Source organism: Planococcus citri, chromosome 3, assembly GCF_950023065.1.
Source record: "Planococcus citri chromosome 3, ihPlaCitr1.1, whole genome shotgun sequence".
Classification (NCBI taxonomy): Eukaryota; Metazoa; Arthropoda; class Insecta; order Hemiptera; family Pseudococcidae; genus Planococcus; species Planococcus citri.
This window is the reverse complement of record NC_088679.1, coordinates 49,431,051-49,451,542: the sequence shown is the minus strand read 5'-3', so window position 1 is coordinate 49,451,542 and position 20,492 is coordinate 49,431,051. Positions and strand designations below refer to the sequence as shown.

Sequence of the window (20,492 nt, the reverse complement as noted above, 5' to 3'; positions counted from 1 at the left end):
TTGAAAACATTGGTACGACGACGTTTCGCTGATTTTGTGTTTAATGTATGCCGACCAATGTTATGTTTTTTAGGTGAAGGCATAACAATAACGTGATAAAGAAATAAATGAAAAAAAGTGCACTAATTTCACTGAAAAAAAAAAAAACTATAAAAATACCCATTACCCATGCCGTGTCACTCAAATTAAAATAAAGATACCCACAGTCTCACACTGTGCACGTTGAGCACACGAAAACGCGAAAATGAGTGAGATTGTACATAATAACAGATGTGGCAACACTGAACAAACGCGTTCAGAACACGGAACCAACGAAAACCCAGTACCTCGTCTCACCGATTAAATTACCCCGCCGCAACGTCCATATAGCGATTTTTGAAACTTTGAAGCTCGATTGCGGCGAAAGTAAATGAGCTTTCGAAGCGAAACTTCACAGGAACCATCTTCGAGCAAGTACGAATGCGCTGTGAAATTTTCAACGAAATCGGTTCGCTGGAATACGCGTGATGCGATGACAACGAAACGAAGCTGTCCCTTTATAGTATAGATATTTTTAGGTAGGTAACAAAATATATGTACCTATACAAAAAAAAAAAAAAAAGAATACGAATAAGAACACAAGATCATTAGTTCATTACGGAACAAAATTTAGCACAAAATGTTTCACCTGACATGAAAAAAAAACAAATCCATTGCCATGAAAGCATTTAGTAGGTAGATTAGATATCTTCCATCATATTCCTACGCAAAAAATCTGCAATGGCGATCACTAGAAAATTTTCCAAACTCGAAAGAACGATTTATTCGACTTTCTTAATTCTTTTCTTTAGACTGAAATAATGCGCGTAAAAAATAGTAAAATTTAATGTTGAAATGCTATATAGCATTTTTCCATATTAAAATGTGTTGAAACATATCAACTGATGATAAAAGTACATTCATAAAATCGTTATCGGACCTTCAACTTTAACGATAGTTTTGCAAAATTGGTAAACTTTTTCACTTAAAAAGTCAGAAGTTATACGTAACAATTCGCTAAAGTTGGAAATTACGTGTGATAGTAGTTGTTGTTGTTGTTTTTTTTTAATAGAAAGTTTTCAAAATATTTCTACATTTTCATACAGTCTTGATAATGTAAATAAGAGCAAACAATAAAATAAATCGAAGTACAAATTCAACGAAAATGAAATCAACCGGAAATGCAAAAACGTAACGTTTAAGATAAGGCTTTGCAGTCAATATTTTTAAGCGAGATGGTCAAATTATGTGGAAGAGAGGGTGCTTCTAAAATCCATTCTAAGACGTAAGAATATAGCTTCAGTGATGAAATTTTTTAAAATCAACTAAAAAGTTGGAAATGAGAAATGAATTTGAGGTAGAAATATCGGGCAAAATAAAAATCCATGAGATTGTGGACTCTTTAGGATTTGAATAAACCTGTGGCACATCCGACGAGCTGAAAGGGGCAAATAGGCAAGAGGATATCATAGCAAAAGCAACCAAGCGACATTCAAACTTGAAACCTCGTATTTTTTTTTCAAAAAATTGCATACCCTTGAGCTACTTTGAATCGAAACTACAAAACATTATTATTGTTGCTTGATTGCTTTTAGCATACCTACTAACTGCGTCTAAATTACATGAGCATGGCAAGTGCCTCTTCAACGTTTTCTCAAAAGCAATTTCAAGCTACCAGGATCGATCATTGCTCATCGTTAAATATCATAAATACTCATTTCGATTTTCGCATTGAAAAACGTCAACAGCTGTACGTAACTAACACCTGTTGTTGCTTCAATGACATGATCGTAATTATTAAGAAGAATTTATTGTAGCTTATAACACTTGTCATACAATAAGTAAATATAGAACGAACAACGAACAATCGTTCATATAGCGATTAGAGGAACAGACTAACTTTACGGAAAGAGAAGCAGAAATTAATCGCATTAAATCTCGAACTTTGCTCTATGTGATGTCAAATACAGTTAATACAGAAAGTATAATTGGATCAAAGACTCTAAGAAGCAAACGAACTGCTTTTTATGAATCTATTTTTGAATACAACAAAAATAAGATAAAAGCCATGCAATGGAATAAAATGGTACACAGTAATAATTTTGGGAATCAGTTTTGAAGTTGCAATTATTGCTTCTCCTCATTCAATCAAGTTCAGCAATTCTTCTCAGAAACAAAATTTTACACAGACAAATAATTCTTTCTTTCTAACACCTGTGATCTGATAGTAAGTACGTATCATCACTGCAAAATAATATAACTCGAGAAGGTGAATTGTATGTACCGATGCTCCAACATAAAACACACGTTGCTTTCAGTCAACCTTTGTATAGTTGAAATTTTTCAACGAATACTCGTTTCGTAAATTTCATCATTTCGGGAATAAAATATTGAAATAAAATGTCAAATGCTAGATCATCTCAAAACATTGAACAAATAAAAATGGTTTACAACCTGCGGAACTTTTTCAAAAACTTTATGAAATAAGGTAACAGTTAGTTGTATCGTAAATATTTGAATTTGGAATGAAAAATGAATGATACAACATGCCATACAGGTTTAGAATTTTTTATTATCTAGTCGTAAAAAATAGCATTTTGCTGGGGAGGCACTTGGTAAAAAAGCAATAATTTCACACAAATCAATAATACTAATGGATTTTTTTTTTCATAAGGACAACATAAAATTTTATTTTTTGTTCCGAAGGTGAGAAATGAATATTTACGTTTCAGAATAATGAAAGTTTTTTTTTCAATCATACGTGGTCAGTACCAGTATACATATGATTCTGGCGGCGTTAACGTTACACCGGGCCTTTCTATCAGTGTTAGCATTTCAAGGCGTAAGTTACATACTGGCCGAAAAATGTCCGAGAATAATTAGGTACATGAAACTTGGAAAATATAAAAATCCCAATCCAAACGATTCTACTGGATTTATATCATTCGTCATTTCCATATTTATATCAGTACGTAGATGACACATTTCCGATGGTCTGAGAGACTATCACAATTTTATAAAATACATTTCGCGTAATGATTACTTTTTAAAAATTAAAACTAATATGAAATATTTACTCACCTGATAACTGTTCTCGACATACGTTGCAATACGTTGGACGAGCATGAGAAGTTGCGTGCCAAGTGTGATGTCCTGATAAAATTTTTTGAATATCATCTGAACCACCCTACGAATCACAATTCATTAGTTAACACGTTACAAATTGATTTTTCTTAACAAATGTACATAAATATTAGTCACGTTAAACAGCAGTTCGTATTACTTGATTATTAAGAGACATGGTACGAACACTACACACTAGTACCTTTTTTAATGTTCATAAAACTACACACGCGTTGCCTGTTTTACACATGTTACCGGAGCCTCAGTCATAATTCAACGACAATGCTCGTAATAATTGCTATACACAAGCATGCTTTCCAAGACAAGTTTACTCACTATTAACAAATCGAATGAAATTAGTAAATGAAACTCCGTTTCGTATAAAACTACACCTTCACATTACTCAAATCATACGACTGCAAACTTCTAATTTACTTGTACAGTTAGGTATATTATTCTTGGCAGCGTCGATAGCCAGATGGAAATCTCTGAAACTTACTTGATTGTTTGAGCTAGCTTTAAGCGATGCGAACCAATCTTCCATAATATTCCCTCAAGTCAAATCATGAGAGAATAGTTTTTTGAAAATCGAGTCCAGTAAACCTGTAACACAAACACGTTTAAGGTTTAGTCGTTCGTTTCGATATGAAATTATAACACTATGAAAACAACATCGCAGATTTAGGAACATAGAGAAAAACAGCAATTAAAACCTATTCTCAAAGATGAAGTACAGAATATATAACAAATAAATACAGTGGTACTGACCATCCCAAGACACAAGCAGTGAACGTTTCTTACCATTTCGTTATGCTGTACTCCGAATGAAATGTTTTGATCTATAGAAACATTGTTCTTGAAATATTTAAGAAGTAAGTAGTGTTCGGAATCATTAAATTTGAACCAAAATATGAATTTTTATTCTTCATTTCTGAATTTTCGCCTCTTATCGTTATTTTCAAAAATAATCAATAATAGATTTTTACGAAACAGCTGTTTTCAAAAATATTCATCTCAAATCGGAAATCGCAGAACCGCAGATAATAATAGAAGTATCTCTATTCACCTCGTTTTCGACCGTTTAGATTCCGTGGTTTTCGCTTTTTTTTCGTCAATTCTCCGGCGCACAACGGCACGATGCGGCACGAGCAAACACGAGAATGGCCGTGGCATGTTCCAATTTTGGCGAATTTCGGAATTGTATTTGGCAATGCAATACAATATGCAATTCAGCCACCAATACGATACCTACTACGATATTTACGACTTACGAAGCTACGTTACGAATACGATTACGAATTTACAACGGCATGTGAAGGATAAGATTAATTTGAAAAATATTCAGAATTTTTTTAATGAGAAGACTTGGAAATTTGATACTCTTCGGTTCTTAGATACGTTGCAGGCACCTTAAAGGACAAGAAGGCCTCATGAAAAAAACCTTTCCTTTAATGAAAAAAAAACAAACAAAAAATATGAACTGAAGTCTGAACTCTGAAAGTGAGAAAGTGAAGCATGAGCATAGGTAAGAATTAGGTAGGTACCTAAAATTAGAAAATAGAAACGCTTCGAATCGAAATAGGATACCTACCATATTATTTGAATATTTCATTTTTCTTTGACAATTATTACTTACAAGTCGACCAGTTGCGGAGAATTCCGCAACAAATTCTACATAAAATGTACATATGACGTCATTGTAAAAAATAATGAATTTTGTGTCAATCAATAAATTATTCTCCATCATTTGTTAGAAGTTAAGTTAATTTCAATAATTTAATTTAAACAAAATAAATACACTTGAACTTGGCTATATCATATATGCAGGAGAAGAATAATGGATAAAAAATTTCCAAGTGAAGAACTGCAGAAGTTTCAATGTTTCATTTTTTTCAGTTTTTTTCACTAAAAATCCATGTATAGCTGGATGCTGGATTGCTGGACCCCATAACTTTTTTATTTTTTTATACCATAATAAAGAAATTTCATCTTCTTTCCATTGATACATATAATTTTTTTTAAGATCTGCATCCCTTAATCCGAGCTTAAATGGGCCAATTGTCAATTCTTTCCTGCTGTCCAGTTACAGAGAAGTTGATGGTTTTTTTTTATCGCCATCGTTTCTATATGGTTTCAAATGAAAATATCATAGGAACATAGGATATTTTGAAACAACAATTGATATTTTATTTTTTTAATCAGCGTTTTCTCTCATGAATTCGTTGGTTTGTTATTTTAAAAATTTTTCTAATTAATTACGTATTACGTAAATCCTAAATGAAAAAAAAATGCACGAAAAAAATATGAATTTTTATTTTCTGTAGGAGTGTAGGCTGAACCAGGGGTGCGACCGTGCGAACAAATCAAATCAATAATTTAATAGAAGTCTCTGTCTCGTTCAACAAAATCTCATCAATCTTTTCATCAATCTGATCAATCAGCCAGCTGAATCAGCACAACTCACTCTTGACTCTTCATCTTCACTTCACTCATCTTTTCATGTTTTCAAAAATGAAAATCACAAAAATTTGAAAAATTTGGCTAAAAAAATGTCTTTGTATGACGTCACACAAATATCAACCAAGGACCAAGGTTTCAGAAGTTTCATGGATGTTTCCAAGACTTTAAAATGATAGAGGTACTGCGGATCTATTTTCGTGATCGAAAACCAAAACATTCTCATATTTCCAAAATCCAAACATTTTTTAATTACAATTTTTTTGGAAAAATGTGAATTTTCAAAAAGATTCGAGGGCATTCGCTCAGGTAAGGAGGTTTCTAAACGTCAAAATTAATTCGCAAAAACCAAAAACGGCCGTACAATCGGCGCAAAAGGTACCAAATGGCTCCAAGTTTTGTGTATTAATAGTTAGATATGTATTTAATAGAAAATAATTAAAATTATGATACAGGCATCAGGATTCAGATATGAATTTTAGTTTTCAAATGACAAATTATGAAATTAATGAACAAATGAGGTGAGGTGACCAGCACTCTTCACGATGCCATTACCATTATTGCCGTTCAGCTGTCATCGCGACCGCCTCGCATAAGATCTTTCGCAATTTCGCCTGCCAAACCTAGTTTTCCTGTGTTGATTGTACCTATGGTCTATGGTGCCTTTTTTACCGCATCAACACAGTCAGGACTTAGGTGTACTTATCACTGATCAGAACTTAACTCGTAAGTAACTACTTTCAATAGTTAATGTAAAAAATGCAAATTTTCAAGTGTTCGCGAGTTTAGGTGAAACCTTATCTAATGTAGTCTCAAATTAAAGATAATTAAATTTTCTATCGATTGATATTAAATGTAAATCATTTTGTGTAAAAATAACAATTTTATGATAGGTACTTTTATTTATAGATTTTTGCATGTAGATGAAAATTTATATTTTGAATAAGTACCTCTACCTACCTACCTAAGCATACATACTTAAACGTACGCATCTTGTATGTACCTACATAATGTAGCCATCAAGGCACCTATCTATTCAATTATTGGAATGACAATTGTTGAAGGTACCTCATGTACCTTCCTAGCTGAAATGAAAAAATAAATTAGGCCTAACATATTTGTGAAATGTTCTTTGCAAAATAGCGTCATCATTGGTTCGTAATTCATTAATACTTTTAGTGCAAAGGTATATATTATACGAATATAGGTCTTGGGTCACCTTTATTAAGCCTTTTCATAACGTAAAACGAGGTTATAACATTGTTTTCATTTAACAACCCAATGACCTCCTAAAATGGAACAGCGTGATGGCATTTTCATTTTTCAACTTTTGCGAGATACTTGTTGCTAATCACCTTGAATCGAAATTTTTTCCACAAAATAGGAAAATTTAGTAATTTAGAAGGTATATATTGATAAATGAATGTTATTCGACGAAGTATAATAATAAATTCATATAGGTAGGTAGCCATTTCAACACAAAAAAACCCTACGACGAACGAATATTTGCGTGAGCATAAGAGGCAGCTTGAATTATGTTTTTCTCTCTCTTTTACAGTTCTGCTTTGCTTATTTAGGCGAAAAAAGTAAAACTTGAAAGCATATAGGTGGGTACCATACTATACTTTTAATTTTGGCTAATTCGGACATGAAGCTAGTACACTCCATTATATACATTTGTTTAAGTAGGTACTAACTAGGTATCTATTTGCGACACAATTAAGTATTAGGTACATTTTGTGAAGTTATTTAATCTCTATTTTCTAAAATAAACTTAGCCCTATACCGCGGAATCCGAGCCAAAAAAAGGCAATAGGTAGGTACTAGGTACCTACAACAATAAGAAGTGCTTAATAAAAATCATTACTTCCATTGAATAACATTATTCGTTTCGATTTATACTTTTTTGAGTGTAGAAGGAGTGTTATGACATGAAACATTTTATTTTTTGCGAACATGTGATGTACCAGTTTTGCAAGCACAACAGGAACATAGAATTTTTGTACCTAATTATGAAACTGTTTCGAAACGGACATTTCTTGTATTTGACTTAAGAATCAGGCAAATTTCTCTAAAAAACAATCAAAATTCTATCAATTGTTTTAGGTAGGTACCTATAGCAGAAGAATTTGGTAAAAAAAAATATATCAAGTGCTAGAACTTTGAATACCTACCTAACATCACATGTAGGTAACGGATTTATCTTTTCTGTTATTAGATATTTCAAGAGCTTTAAATTGGAAAAATAAAGAGAAGGCGTCTTCTTTCTACACACCTGCTTACTCATTTTACAATACAATATACGTGTACTTATTCCTCCATGAATAAGAAGAAAAAAAAACTGAAAAAGGTTGAAAAAGGAGCATTTGAACAAACACCAAGTATTTTGTAAATATACGCTCGCTGTACCCTTTAATGTTAAGAAGATAAGTATGTAATTTTAACAATGTGTAAGGAGTATCTTCCAAATATTGGAAACTTCATTAAAATGTAAAATACGATTCTTCAAGAATTGATTTTAATACGATGAGCTGAAGCACAAAATACGCAAGAATGTAGGCAGGTAAGATATATTTTTCAAAAAAAAAAAATCTTGGTGAGGTATAAAACGACGACGCTTATTCAATGTTATCGAAATGTATATAAAAATATTTTATTCGGGGGTACGTTTGACAGATATGCTTTTGAAAATAATTGGAATATCTATAGCATTAGAGGAATTATTATTTATTTTTTCGCAAATTGAAGTGTAATGCTTAATGGATTTGTTATAATACATAGGTACAGTTACCCATCGTAAGTGCTCTTCCTCGAAAAAAAGTAAAGGTAATTTTTTCACCCAAGTTTTCCTCATTAAAATTGAAAGGAATATTGATTTGAATAATTTGGTGCGTCAGTTCAAGTTTGCAGCTATTTTATGTGATTGATAAGTATTTTTAAAACCAAAATAAATAGGTATTATGTCGCGTAATTCGAATTTGGAAAAAATAAATAAAAAATAATAGCAATATAATACGAACGTATACGTATAATAAATCACAATACTTCAAACTTTGAGGTCTGTATAATAACAAGATCCAAAGTATAGGTAGGTAATAAAAAACTACAACGTAATTTCATAAATAAATGAAATTTGAAAAAATTTAGTAGGTATAGGTTAAGGTACCTATATATGATAGATTATTAACGTATTTCTTATTTTTATTTTCCCGGAGAAAAAAAGACATAAAACCATATTTTATTTCCTTTCCCCCGCGCTTTAATAACTTCAAATCCATCCACCATGCCCGCCTCTTGCAAAAGGGAAGTACCTATAGCAAGACAAGTAGATACACAACAAACTATACTCGTACCTATACGCGTCCTATGGAATTTTCGAATTTTTGACGTTTTTTTTTTCTCGAATGACGTTAAACTTTTACGTAAAACAAGGTTGTTGCTTTCTTCAATTTTTCGACATAGTAGTAAAATGTATTGATATCTACATACATCAACTATAATGGAAACTTTGAAACAGGATAAGTACCAAGTATTAGATACAACTTCTTCAAAAAGTCTTTAATGTGATCGATGATGTAGAAGCTATACTCAAATTAATTTATTTCCTTTAAAATAACGTGAAAGGAAGATTACTGATTTTATATCTGTTTACGACGATTTTTTGTCGTCGAACCAATCCAATAAAGCATATGTATGTATGTATACTCTCGTAAATTTAGGCAGGCTATTTATTAAAGTTTGAAATCTTACCTATTATTATTTTATTCGTGAAAAAAAATGTAAATTTTTGATTGTTATTTGATCTTTGTTGAGAAATACTGAAGCATATAAGATGCTTACCTGCCTAATTAAAATTACGAAAATTAGACCGATTAATGTGATGTTATCGTTTACCACCGTGCCATGTGCTCACAAATTTCATATATCTCTTGACAGAAAATAATTGAAACGTGACTTGAGTAACTAATATATCTACCTAGTACCTACATTGTTTCCAGCATCTGTGAATTTTTAGGATTAGGTACTCTTCGTGATAATGACAATGCACAGCTAATGTCATTGCTATGGTGTGTATTATCTACCTATACTTAATACATACAGGGTGCGCAAAAATATCGAGTACTTACCCCAAAGAAACTTTTTTATCAAAAATATAGGTCGGCAACTTGAAATAGAATGATGCATATGATTGGTAGAATGTTATCACCTCAATCCAACAACTAATCGTGTGCTATCATTACTATCATTCATGTGACCAGCCGAAACGTTTGGCGAGAATTTTTTTGGGGGAGATACTCGATATTTCTGCGCACCCTGTATGATGTAGGTACCTAGCTACCTACATACAGGGTGCCCAGAAATATCGTGAACCGCTAACAAAGTTTTCTGCTAAATATTTCGGTTGGTACGTCACGGTGAATGATATGTAATAATGATAGCACGTGATTGGTTGTTACACTGAGATGATAACATTCCACCAATCATATGCATCATTCTATTTCAGGTTGCCGACCTATATTTTTAATAAAAAACTTTCTTTGGGGTTCACGATATTTCTGGGCTTCCAGTACTTGGCATTTAGGTTAACATCTATCTACCTGGCTAGAATTCATGTTCCTGGCCAAGTGGTCACCTACAATTCCAAGAGTGTGCTTCGAAAAGTTCAAAATGGTCGAACAAATAGCTACCTATACAATACATGATAATTCCAAAAACACAGCCCGTAGTATAATATTATGAAGAAGATTGACATTGTCTACGCTTGAAGGAAACGATCAATAATGAAATTCAAATTATGGCGCTAATAAGCCGACGGATGAGTTACTATAAGGTATGAAACGAAAAAACGTCAGTCAGGTATTAAATTGTCAGATGAATTGACGAGTTGGTTATTAAATAATTCATTTCTATTTCTTTGTTGGTATAAAAAATTATAATAAACAACAAAAATTTTACAATTTGATCATTTTTATCTTTCCACGAAAAGTTTTTTCATTTGGTTTTTTAGTATTTCATGTCTTGAAAATTGCATTTATTTCATATTTTCTGCCAATAAGTAAGTACCTACCATATGTATCATTGCTTAATAAATAAGTATCTATTTTTCATTTGAATAAACACTAAGCTGAATATTGAAAAAACTATGCGGTTGATCAAACCAACAACATCTCAACTAATTTTTACTTGAAAAAAAAAATTAAAAATGATGTCTTGATTTGAAATTATATTTTTATAAAATTTCTCTTTAAAAATAACGTTACGAACTTCAATTTTTTTTTCATTCATACTAGACTCAAAATAAACACAAAATTTTAAAAAAAAGTATCGACGAAAAAAATGAAACAGATAAGAAAATGAAAAATACAGTTTTATTTCTACCTCCAAAATAAATAAATAAACTAGGTATATTGTGACGTTATTTTTTCCCATGCCTATATAACGTTATTACTGATCCATTGTGACGAACATGCGTCGATTATGAAAGCGTATTTTTCTTAGAAAAAAAGCTTACCTACTAACTCAAATTTTGTAGCGTAAAAGATTAAATATGTTACGATTTGCGATATCATGGAAGCGAGTGAATATAGGTAGAGGTAGGTGCTTAGTTCTTACCTACGTTGTATTTATAGCACGCGGTTCATAAATTATAGAACCACGAGCGTAACAAAAATTCAGATTTCATGAAATCTCCCCTAAAAGTCGGTTAACGCAAAACAAAAACAAATTTGAGAATATGTTAAGGTTTCACATTGATCTCTTTAAATATATCCTAGGTATCTACTTAGGCTATACATATTTTGATACTTTTTTTTTCTTTTCATAACCACTAGTTGAAATGGTTTCTATTGTCACGACGACAACGTTAACAAATACAGTTATCAAATATTCTTTCCTGTTGACTGAAATGGGATAAACTGACTAAAATGAGACGTGCGTTGACGCTACGCTAAAATGAATTGAAAGAGTAAGTATAAAGAAGTGATCTGCGAAGTAAGCGAGTAAAGAAAATGAAATACATATAAGATAATGGTTTCGCAAACTTGATATTTTTTTGAGGCATGGAAAGTGTAAGTGAAATGTTTTTATTGTTTTCACTTTTTTTTTGTCGGAAATGAAAAGTACAAATATGACGTGTAATATGTGAGAAATTAAATGTTGCTGTGCCTGCCAATCTGATGCTCAGCACCTACCTATCGATAAACTAGAAAATATTTAGTAAAAATATTCGATCATACTTTTAAAGATTGAGACGTGTTATTTAATATGCTTATCTAGTACCTAAACAAAGTGGTATTTTTCAAATATTCCGATTCAGCTCATAGGTACTTAATTAATTGAGTGATTGATTGATTTGATCAAGGAAAATCGACATTGTTCGCACAAAACATCTAATTTATGTAGGTATGGATTGAGTATTGAGTATTCCATCACAGGTGTTAAACAATTTTCCTGGAAATGTAGCAATTCAAACTATAGGTACACTAAATAAGTATATATGTAAATTGGTTTGCCAATCCTACAAACTGAAAGGACATTCTATAATATACCTAGGTAGGTAAGTATTGAGCGTTGATTCTTAAGGGTCAGGACCGTGCAGAGGAATTTCGGGCCCCGGAGAGAAAATATAAAGACCAAAAAAATGCTCATTAGTAAATAATGGCTTTAAAATGAAAATATGTACAACGCACCTACCATATGAACATTGTTTTGCAAGTACATATACATACTGGGTAGAAAGAAGGCATAAATCAAGTACGTAGACTTGTATTTTGCATAAGTAGGTAAGCATTAGTAGGTAATTCTACATGAGAGACACGGAAAATGTTCAACTACACGTACAGATATAAGACACTTTGTTATTATGAAGTATGAACAAACGCATGGAAAACTTCTATTTAATTCCATACATGGGTAGACCAGATCTCTAAAACTTTTGAAAGTAGCAAATTTTTCATTGCTTTCAACCCTTTGAACGTACCTACATATATCTAAACCATACGTGTCATAGAAATGAAAGACTGAATAACGCCTGGAAGGATGTATACCTCACCATCAGTCCCCGTTTTAATCAAGTAGGTACCTATACCTATATAAACAAAATTATTTCAACTTGAAGAATCAACTTGAAGTTATGAAGAGGTCGTATATTGTGAAGTTTTATACCAGTTAGTAACTATAGACTATATACTACCTATATTATAGCACTTATAACTTTATTATTAAACGATGTACCTAAGGTTAGTTTTTCAGCAAAATACTCCCTACAATACCTAGAAATTTTACTGAAAATAAGACGTGCACAAATCGTAATTTATTCGTTGGATTTTTTCTTCCTTTTTAATCAGGAAAATCTAGGCTATTACCCACCTATACATTATACTGATAGGTAATATGTACAAGAACACGACTAGAATAAAACCAAATAATAAGTGGGAAAGATAGTGTGCAATGTGCAGTAACGAAAATTCACCTCACAGATGATAAAAAAAAAACATTATTAGTTATATATATTTGTTCTCCGAAGCGTTAGCACCCAAGAAACTTATAGATCAAACTCAAGTCGATCTGAAACCTCCAGCAAAAATTACTTTTCTCCAGAAACTTCAAAAAATGAGTACCTAGTCCAAACTAAAGATTTGGAGGGCTAGGTCAGAGTCGGCCCTGGCTAGGTAGATATATCCAGTTTTAAAAATTTTTTTAAACGACAAGTCAGTGTACATGTGCTTCATTGACTATGAGAAGGCATTCGACAATGTGAAGTGGAAGATCCTCTGGCAAAACCTCAAAAAGGTTGGAGTACCAGAGCACCATTGTCAGTCTCATGGAGAGTCTGTATGAAGTGTATGAGGACAACATGACACAGGTGAGAGTTGAAGGAGAGCTCACCAAACATTTTCATACAGCAAAAGGAGTGAGACAGGGATGCATACTCAGCCCAATTCTCTTCAATGCATAATATGGAGAATGGGTAATGAGAACTGCCTTAGAGGATTGGGAAAAGGAAGTCAGAATTGGAGGAAAGACATTGTCAAACTTACCATATGCGGATGACACAACCATGCTCGCAGAGACACCAGATGAGATGAAGGAAATGCTCAGGAAAATTGAAGAAGCCAGCAATGAGGCAGGTCTGAGGGTCAACAAAGGAAAAACGAAAATAATGACAATTGACAGGGAGCAAAAGAACAGACCAGAAATATTGGCGATTTATGGTATAGAAGTTGTACAGGACTTCGTGTACCTTGGTTCATTAATAACGAATCAGGAAAGCTCAGCCGGAAAAATCAGGAGATGGTAGGCCATAGCAAAGACAGCAATGGAAAAGCTCAACCGGATATGGAAAAGCCCCAACATTACGAAGGCCACAAAGCTGAGAATTGTAAAAACGCTAATCTTCTCCATCTTCCTCTGTGCGTCAGAATGCTGAACAGTACACAAGGCAGATCAAGATAAAATTGACGCATTTGAAATGTACTGCTACAGACCCATGCTAAGGATATCATGGGTCCAGAAAAGAACAAACGCGTCAATACTTCAACAATTGGGCATAAAGGAAAGCGCGCTTAGCACAGTCATCAGGAGACGAATACTACGCTACTTCGGACACATCGTGAGACAGGACAACCTGGAAAAATTGACAGTCCAAGGTCACATAGAAGGTAAAAGGGGAAGGGGAAGATCACCCACCAGATACACGGACTTAATCAAGAAAACTGCCAAAATGTCACTGGGAGAATGCACGAGAAAGGCCGAGGACAGAGATAGCCGGGGGGGGGGAACTGGTTGTAGGGATTTTGTAGTCGCAATGTCCGGATACGGGCAAGCAAGGAAGAAGAAGAAACGACCTAAAATTGCATAAATTCATGAAAAAAAACAAGGTTGATAATTAATGTGAAAGATGTGATTTATAGTAATGGTAACATTTCAACTTTAATCGCATTCCAAGCCCCAATTTTGATATCACAATGTGAAGCAGATCTTTGGAAGAGAAGGAGGATTTTTCAGAATGGGTAGACATTTAACTTCAGCAGGCTGACTTGATGGACCATCAACCTATAGATGTGTATTTCAAACGTGTGTGTTTTTCTCCCTTCCACCTTCCTTCTTGGTTGCAAAATTGCAAAAGAAAAGTACCTAGGTACCTAGGAATAAGTAAACTTCAGACGTGAGAATTCATGCTGTCAAAATTACTTATTCGTTCAAGTAAAAACAGAAATAGATCATTATAGCGAATAACGAGGAAAGAATTATGCCTGCGTAAAAAAAAAAAACGAATTTAGATGTATATAAATTGCCTTGAATGTTATTTTTCTAACCTCAGGTGCTTCACTCATAGACTGTGAAATGGTTTTCCTTGTTAACAATTTTTACTTTATTTATTCTACAAACACCAATTCAATTTGCATGATGTATTTTCCTCCTTTCATAAATTATTAATTAAGTAAATTTAAAAGGTTTTAGTTTGAATAAAAGAATGAAGAATACGAAAGTCTAGAGAGAAAGAAATATTCAAGTATAATTTGATGTTGATATAATTAGTCATTTTATACTCAACGTTTACCATTTTCAAACGACTAATGTTAATTATATTTCTTTATTAATTAATTTTTTTTAGATAAGGAATTGTCTGACTCGATTTTCGTATTTTCTTTTTTATACACGTGGTAAAGCTTATTTTGATTTTCAATCGAGAAAAATACGTACCCATAGTTCGGCTAACCTACTCGTACCGGGCTAGGTACCTTTATTTTAATAAAAGTTCGCAATTTTGCTAACCAGCGGCGACCGGAGATTATTAATGAATGGCCTCGTTTCTTTGAAAATCCTCCTCTTTTATTCGATTGTTAAGGTTTTTTACTCGAAATAATACGTACATAAATTCAAATAGGCTGGTGGTTTTTGGATTAATTTCCTAATTGAATACGGTTTAATATGCTTAATTGGTAATCTTAATCTTCGTGATGTTGAAATGTTTTATGTAGGTAGGTAGATATTTTTTCATGCTTTCTGCACAGATTTGGTCGATGAAATAAAAATATAAACCGTATTGCATCTTCAATGGTAATTTTCATTTATCCGCATTTTGATAAATGAATATCCCCTCGTGAAATATAATTAGAACTTTATTATTTGAAAAAGCCGCAAACTTTACGAAAAACAATTTTGTACTCGAGCCAGAAGCAAAATGCGATTAAAAATTTAAAGTTTTCCCTTTCCATTGCAGGCACAAAAATCCGCGGTGGTCTTTACATGAATGTTGTATCACGTCGAATTAAAATGATTAAAAACGAGTCTACCGACAAATTCAAATGATAAACATGCTAAGTGCGCATAGTTCGCAATAATATTTTAGGGTGTAATATGGTATTTTAATTTCGCGGTGGGTAATAATTTTCGAAACTTTGTAACGTAATATATTAGGTACATTTTGTCTTTTTAAAAACTAAAAACTAACAAATTTGCATTAGAATAGGGGCATGTGAAATCTCTTTTTATTAATTTTTATGCATAATTAATGTTCTTGCTGTTTAACATGAAAATACCCATCACACCTATATAATATATCTGCTCACTTTTTCAAAATTGATTTAAATAGGTTGATAATAAAAATGTTCGTCAATTTACACTTCATTTAGGTAGGTAATAAAAACCTTAGAAAGTCTTATCCTGATATCGAATACTAACTCAATGAGAAAAAAATGTTCAAAATTCATAGTCAACTTTTGCATTTGAAAATGTAGATAGGTATTAAAAGTTTTCAAGTTGTCGATTTTTATCTTATTTTTACATAATTTTTCTTCTTGCAACTTTCTGTATCGAACACAGTATTTCACGTTTTCAACATACTTTCAAAACTTTAGATAAAACTTTTTTTTTTCCTAAAGTGATGTCGTTCGCCAAATTATTCTATTGAGAGTTAAAATTCTTGCAAATACAGTTTTCCTTGTTTCAGTGATTCCATAGAAACTTGAAAAAGTTGATTTCTTTCTCTCTCCCTCTCTCTTTTTTTTTTTTTTTGTTGAAAAACTGCCAACTTTGGCGCTCATGCACTCATTATAAGAAGTACCCTTCCTTATTGTGATTGAATGGGTTTGGTAAAAACGCAGGGTCGCGTTAATTTCCACCCAATACAATGACTTTTGGAAGTTTTAATCATTTGAAGTGAAATTCAGCGTAACAGCGGTTTCGAGAATTTCTCTTTTTGCCTCTTTATACAACGTAAGTAAAAGTTTCAAAGTAGGTTGATTAGGTACCAAATTTATTTATAACTTGACATAAAAAATTCATAACCGATGATCGACAGTATACTATAATGCTGCTGAATTTTTAATTTTTAAATTAAATACCGATAGGTATTTTGATTAAATAGGGTAGGTAAGTATAAACATTTTTTTTAAATTTTTGATTTTTCAAAATATGTACCTACGTAAGTAAGTACATATTAGCTGTGGTTTTATAACAATACACTCGAGCCTTTTCGAAAATTGGGGAAATTTCTCCCTTTCTCATGCTGATTTTTTTGAGATGAAAATTGAGTGACATTTGGAAAAACTTGGAGAAAAGTACTGTACATATAACAATTTTTGCGAATAATTTTCTGTTTATACCCCATCCATTCTCATCTTCAAATGGAAAATCTCGGCTATGCAAAGCGATGTCGTGAAATAAAACGACTCGGTTCTTCCTCGAAAGCAAAATAATTTAGACACCATTATTTCATCTTAAATACAATTCTTTGCTACATATTATTAATATTAAAAAATCGTCTCAATATTATGAAATTCTTTTCTCAAAAGATGAAGCTTGAAAAAAATCTTCGAAAAAATGAGGCAAAAATTTGAGTTTTTAAAATGAATACCAAACTTTTTCTTCTAGCAGAGGGAAAATCTTGTAAATTTTCAATCCAGTTTTACCTCAAATTCTATTTTTCTGGAGGTAGTTATAACATCACTTTCGCTCAAACTCCAGTTGAAAATTGGTAAAATTTTTCAATATCTTGCTCATCTAAGTTATTGTCTGAAACGGATTCAGTTATCCATTTGCTCGATGTTTTTCTGGGTTTTGGAAGTCCATAAGAAAGCTTACAAAAAATTCCAAATACCTACTCAATCCAAAAATTTGAGGTCCTACAGGAGCTTACATTTTCCAAACAATTTACAAGTAGACGAATAAATCGAATAATTACGTTTCAAGACTTCATTTTTCTTAAAAAATAGTAACATTTTGAAGAGTATGAGATTGGATAGCTGCATTCTGAGGAATCTTCTATTTTTATCAAATTATTTTCAACACGAGTGAGAAATGAATATATTTTTAGGAACTAAATTGAAAAAAAGTCCAATAAATGGCACTTTATCTTCTCCATAATGGATTTCAAAACACGTTGGTAGTAACATACCTACTAATATGTACAATGTGGCCAAAATAATTCTCACAAGTGCATCTGTTTGATTGCATTATCAGGAATTTGACAACACTTTCTTGAAAAATTTGGGTTCCAAAACATGATTGTGATTGAATATTCAATTTTTTTTATCCGTTTACATGTTTTGTGCTGTTTTGAAAATTTCAAACTTCTGTGGGACCTTCAATTTTTCGACGGGCATCTGAGTTGCAGTAAGAGTATTTTGTAACAGAAGACTTCGTCAAAAAGATCTCTTTGGGGGAAGCAGGAATTGCAAAAAGCGCATGCGGGTTATTTCAATTCATCTTGGTACATAATACTTAATATGTACATATAAAATTAATACTCGTGCCTTCCAATGCGAATACCCCTTCAAAATGATGTTTTAAGGTTTAAAGTAAACTGCGTTGACAGGTACGTTAATATAATTGCATAACCAGTTCGCCGTAAATACAGCAAGAATCAAGATAGACGATGAGATCTATTACTCACTCATTAACTTGAACTTAACATGAAGTCGAGTCCTCCCATTCATAGTCAGCTTAATTTTTTTACGAACGAGTTCCTTTCGATGATTTACTAATAGTAAAATGACCTCTGTTTCCATTTTGGCCGAAGGAGGTTTAAGGGCTCACAAAATTTCATCATTTGTGATTTCTTGCGAAAGTATCAAAATTTGAAGACCTACGTATGTCCTACTATACTATGCGTGTATCTTGAAATTGGTTGAGTTTAGAGTAGATCTGTTTACGAAGCTTCAAAGAGAATTGATTGAAATTTCAAAATTACTATTCAAAATTTTAAAAGCTCAAAATTTAATTATCAAGATGAAAGTTCACCAATTCAAAATTATTTCAATGGTTGAAAGCTGCTATTTGAAAATTTGAATCAAATTAGGTACAGTGAACCACCAAAGCTCCTACAGATTTCACGAAAACTTGAAAAAAAAATTAAAAGTAAAAAGGCATCTTGGGTTTTACCAATTTGAAAGTGCTGAATTCAAATATTAAAAAAAATATATCAAAAATTTCTTATTTTGATTTTCCATTGAGAGAATTCCGAATAATGCTAATATTCCATCTAACCTTACATAAGAATGAAGTTATCATTCTCAAGATGCAATTTTTCATATTTTTTTTCGTATATTTTCTTGAAAACTACTATTAAAATGTTTTTTATAAAAAATCAATTCAGTTTCACTAAATTTAATGGAGTTTTGCCTTCGTTCTATCTGGTTTGATTTGTTCCCGAATAACTGAGTAAGTAGGTATATTATTTAGGGTGTCGTGAGAAAACAGAGAGAGCGAAAACTGTAAAGGTAGGTATCATAATTCAGATTACCAAATTATTCATGAGAAGTCAAAATGCAGCTCTAGCTATGGTTCTGCGGTTTCTTTGTAGATACGAGTACATGCCTGATATTTTAACTCGTTTGTAATTAGTCTAAATTATTTCATCAGGTACCAAGACCCACGTCAACGTATTATTACTAATTCATCTGACGATATTCCTAGAGGTAAATTATCATTTTAACGATAGAAGTTGGTTAATGATTAGCGATTATCACTAAGTACCTAGGTATCAGAAATTACTAATTCGAATTCAAATTAAAAATCCCTTATTGTAAATAAATTGAATATTTTTATAAAATAAACAATAGGTATATGTAAAAAAGCGCAGTAACTTTTTCGTATTTTTGTTTTGTTTTTCAGCAGATTATCATAGTATTTTGTTATCAGTGATAACCGGTATAGATGAAATCGTTCTCATAAAATTATCATGAAAATATTAAAAATGAAATATTTCTTGGTTTAGTAAAAATATTGAGCCTTGAAGCAGTAAAATAAACAATAATAATCCAATGTTATGATATAATACTGATCCATAATTTCGTTAAAACAACGTTAGAAAATAATTTTAAAGTGATAATTCAACAAAACGTAAAATTGGACATTACCTACTTGGATAGAGTAGATGATTGGAAGGGTCATAGGTCGAAAAAAAATTAAATCGAAGCAATACATTCGAAGATTTATTTCATATTATACGTAAAAACAAAGTAATTCAAAAAATTACGAAAAACTTACTCTTTTCGAAAAAATAAAGCAATGTTTGGCAAGCGAAGCGAAAACACGTCTTGGAAGCCTTAATCAAAACACACTGGAGAAAAATGTGCTGTATCGCCGGACGGTCGTGCTGAGGCGTCTTGTCTGCGTCGAACGGCGCAAAAGTAGCATAGTATATCCTTATGGTGTAACTTTTTCCATATGACGTCATTAATGACGTCATATACACGCCTATAAACGAGACGATTACCGCGTACAATGCCTCATGCGAAAAACCATCTTCGGAATAGTATTTTACTACGAACGAGTACACGCTACGTATACATTTATTTAAAAACCCTATAAGCTTATGCCTAAATCATAAATTAATCTTAAGTCATTGCTCGAATGTTTCATATTTTCTATACCTTTGTACATTAACG

General features: G+C 32.1%; 1 protein-coding gene across 6 annotated transcripts in view; it reads right to left on the bottom strand.

The window, feature by feature from the left end:
- Window positions 1-20,195, bottom strand: part of LOC135839034 (diacylglycerol kinase eta-like) — a 41,527-nt gene extending 21,332 nt beyond the window's left edge. For 2 of the 6 annotated variants that reach the window (XM_065354877.1, XM_065354882.1), the window contains exons 1-3: window positions 3,943-4,123; window positions 3,641-3,744; window positions 3,100-3,205 (exon numbers count right to left, since the gene is read on the bottom strand). In XM_065354877.1, the coding sequence (XP_065210949.1) occupies window positions 3,100-3,205; window positions 3,641-3,685 (151 nt within the window). In that variant the 5' untranslated portion in view covers window positions 3,686-3,744; window positions 3,943-4,123. The other 4 variants (XM_065354878.1, XM_065354880.1, XM_065354881.1 and 1 more) reach the window with 4 other exon arrangements.
- Between the last annotated feature and the right edge of the window lie 297 nt (window positions 20,196-20,492).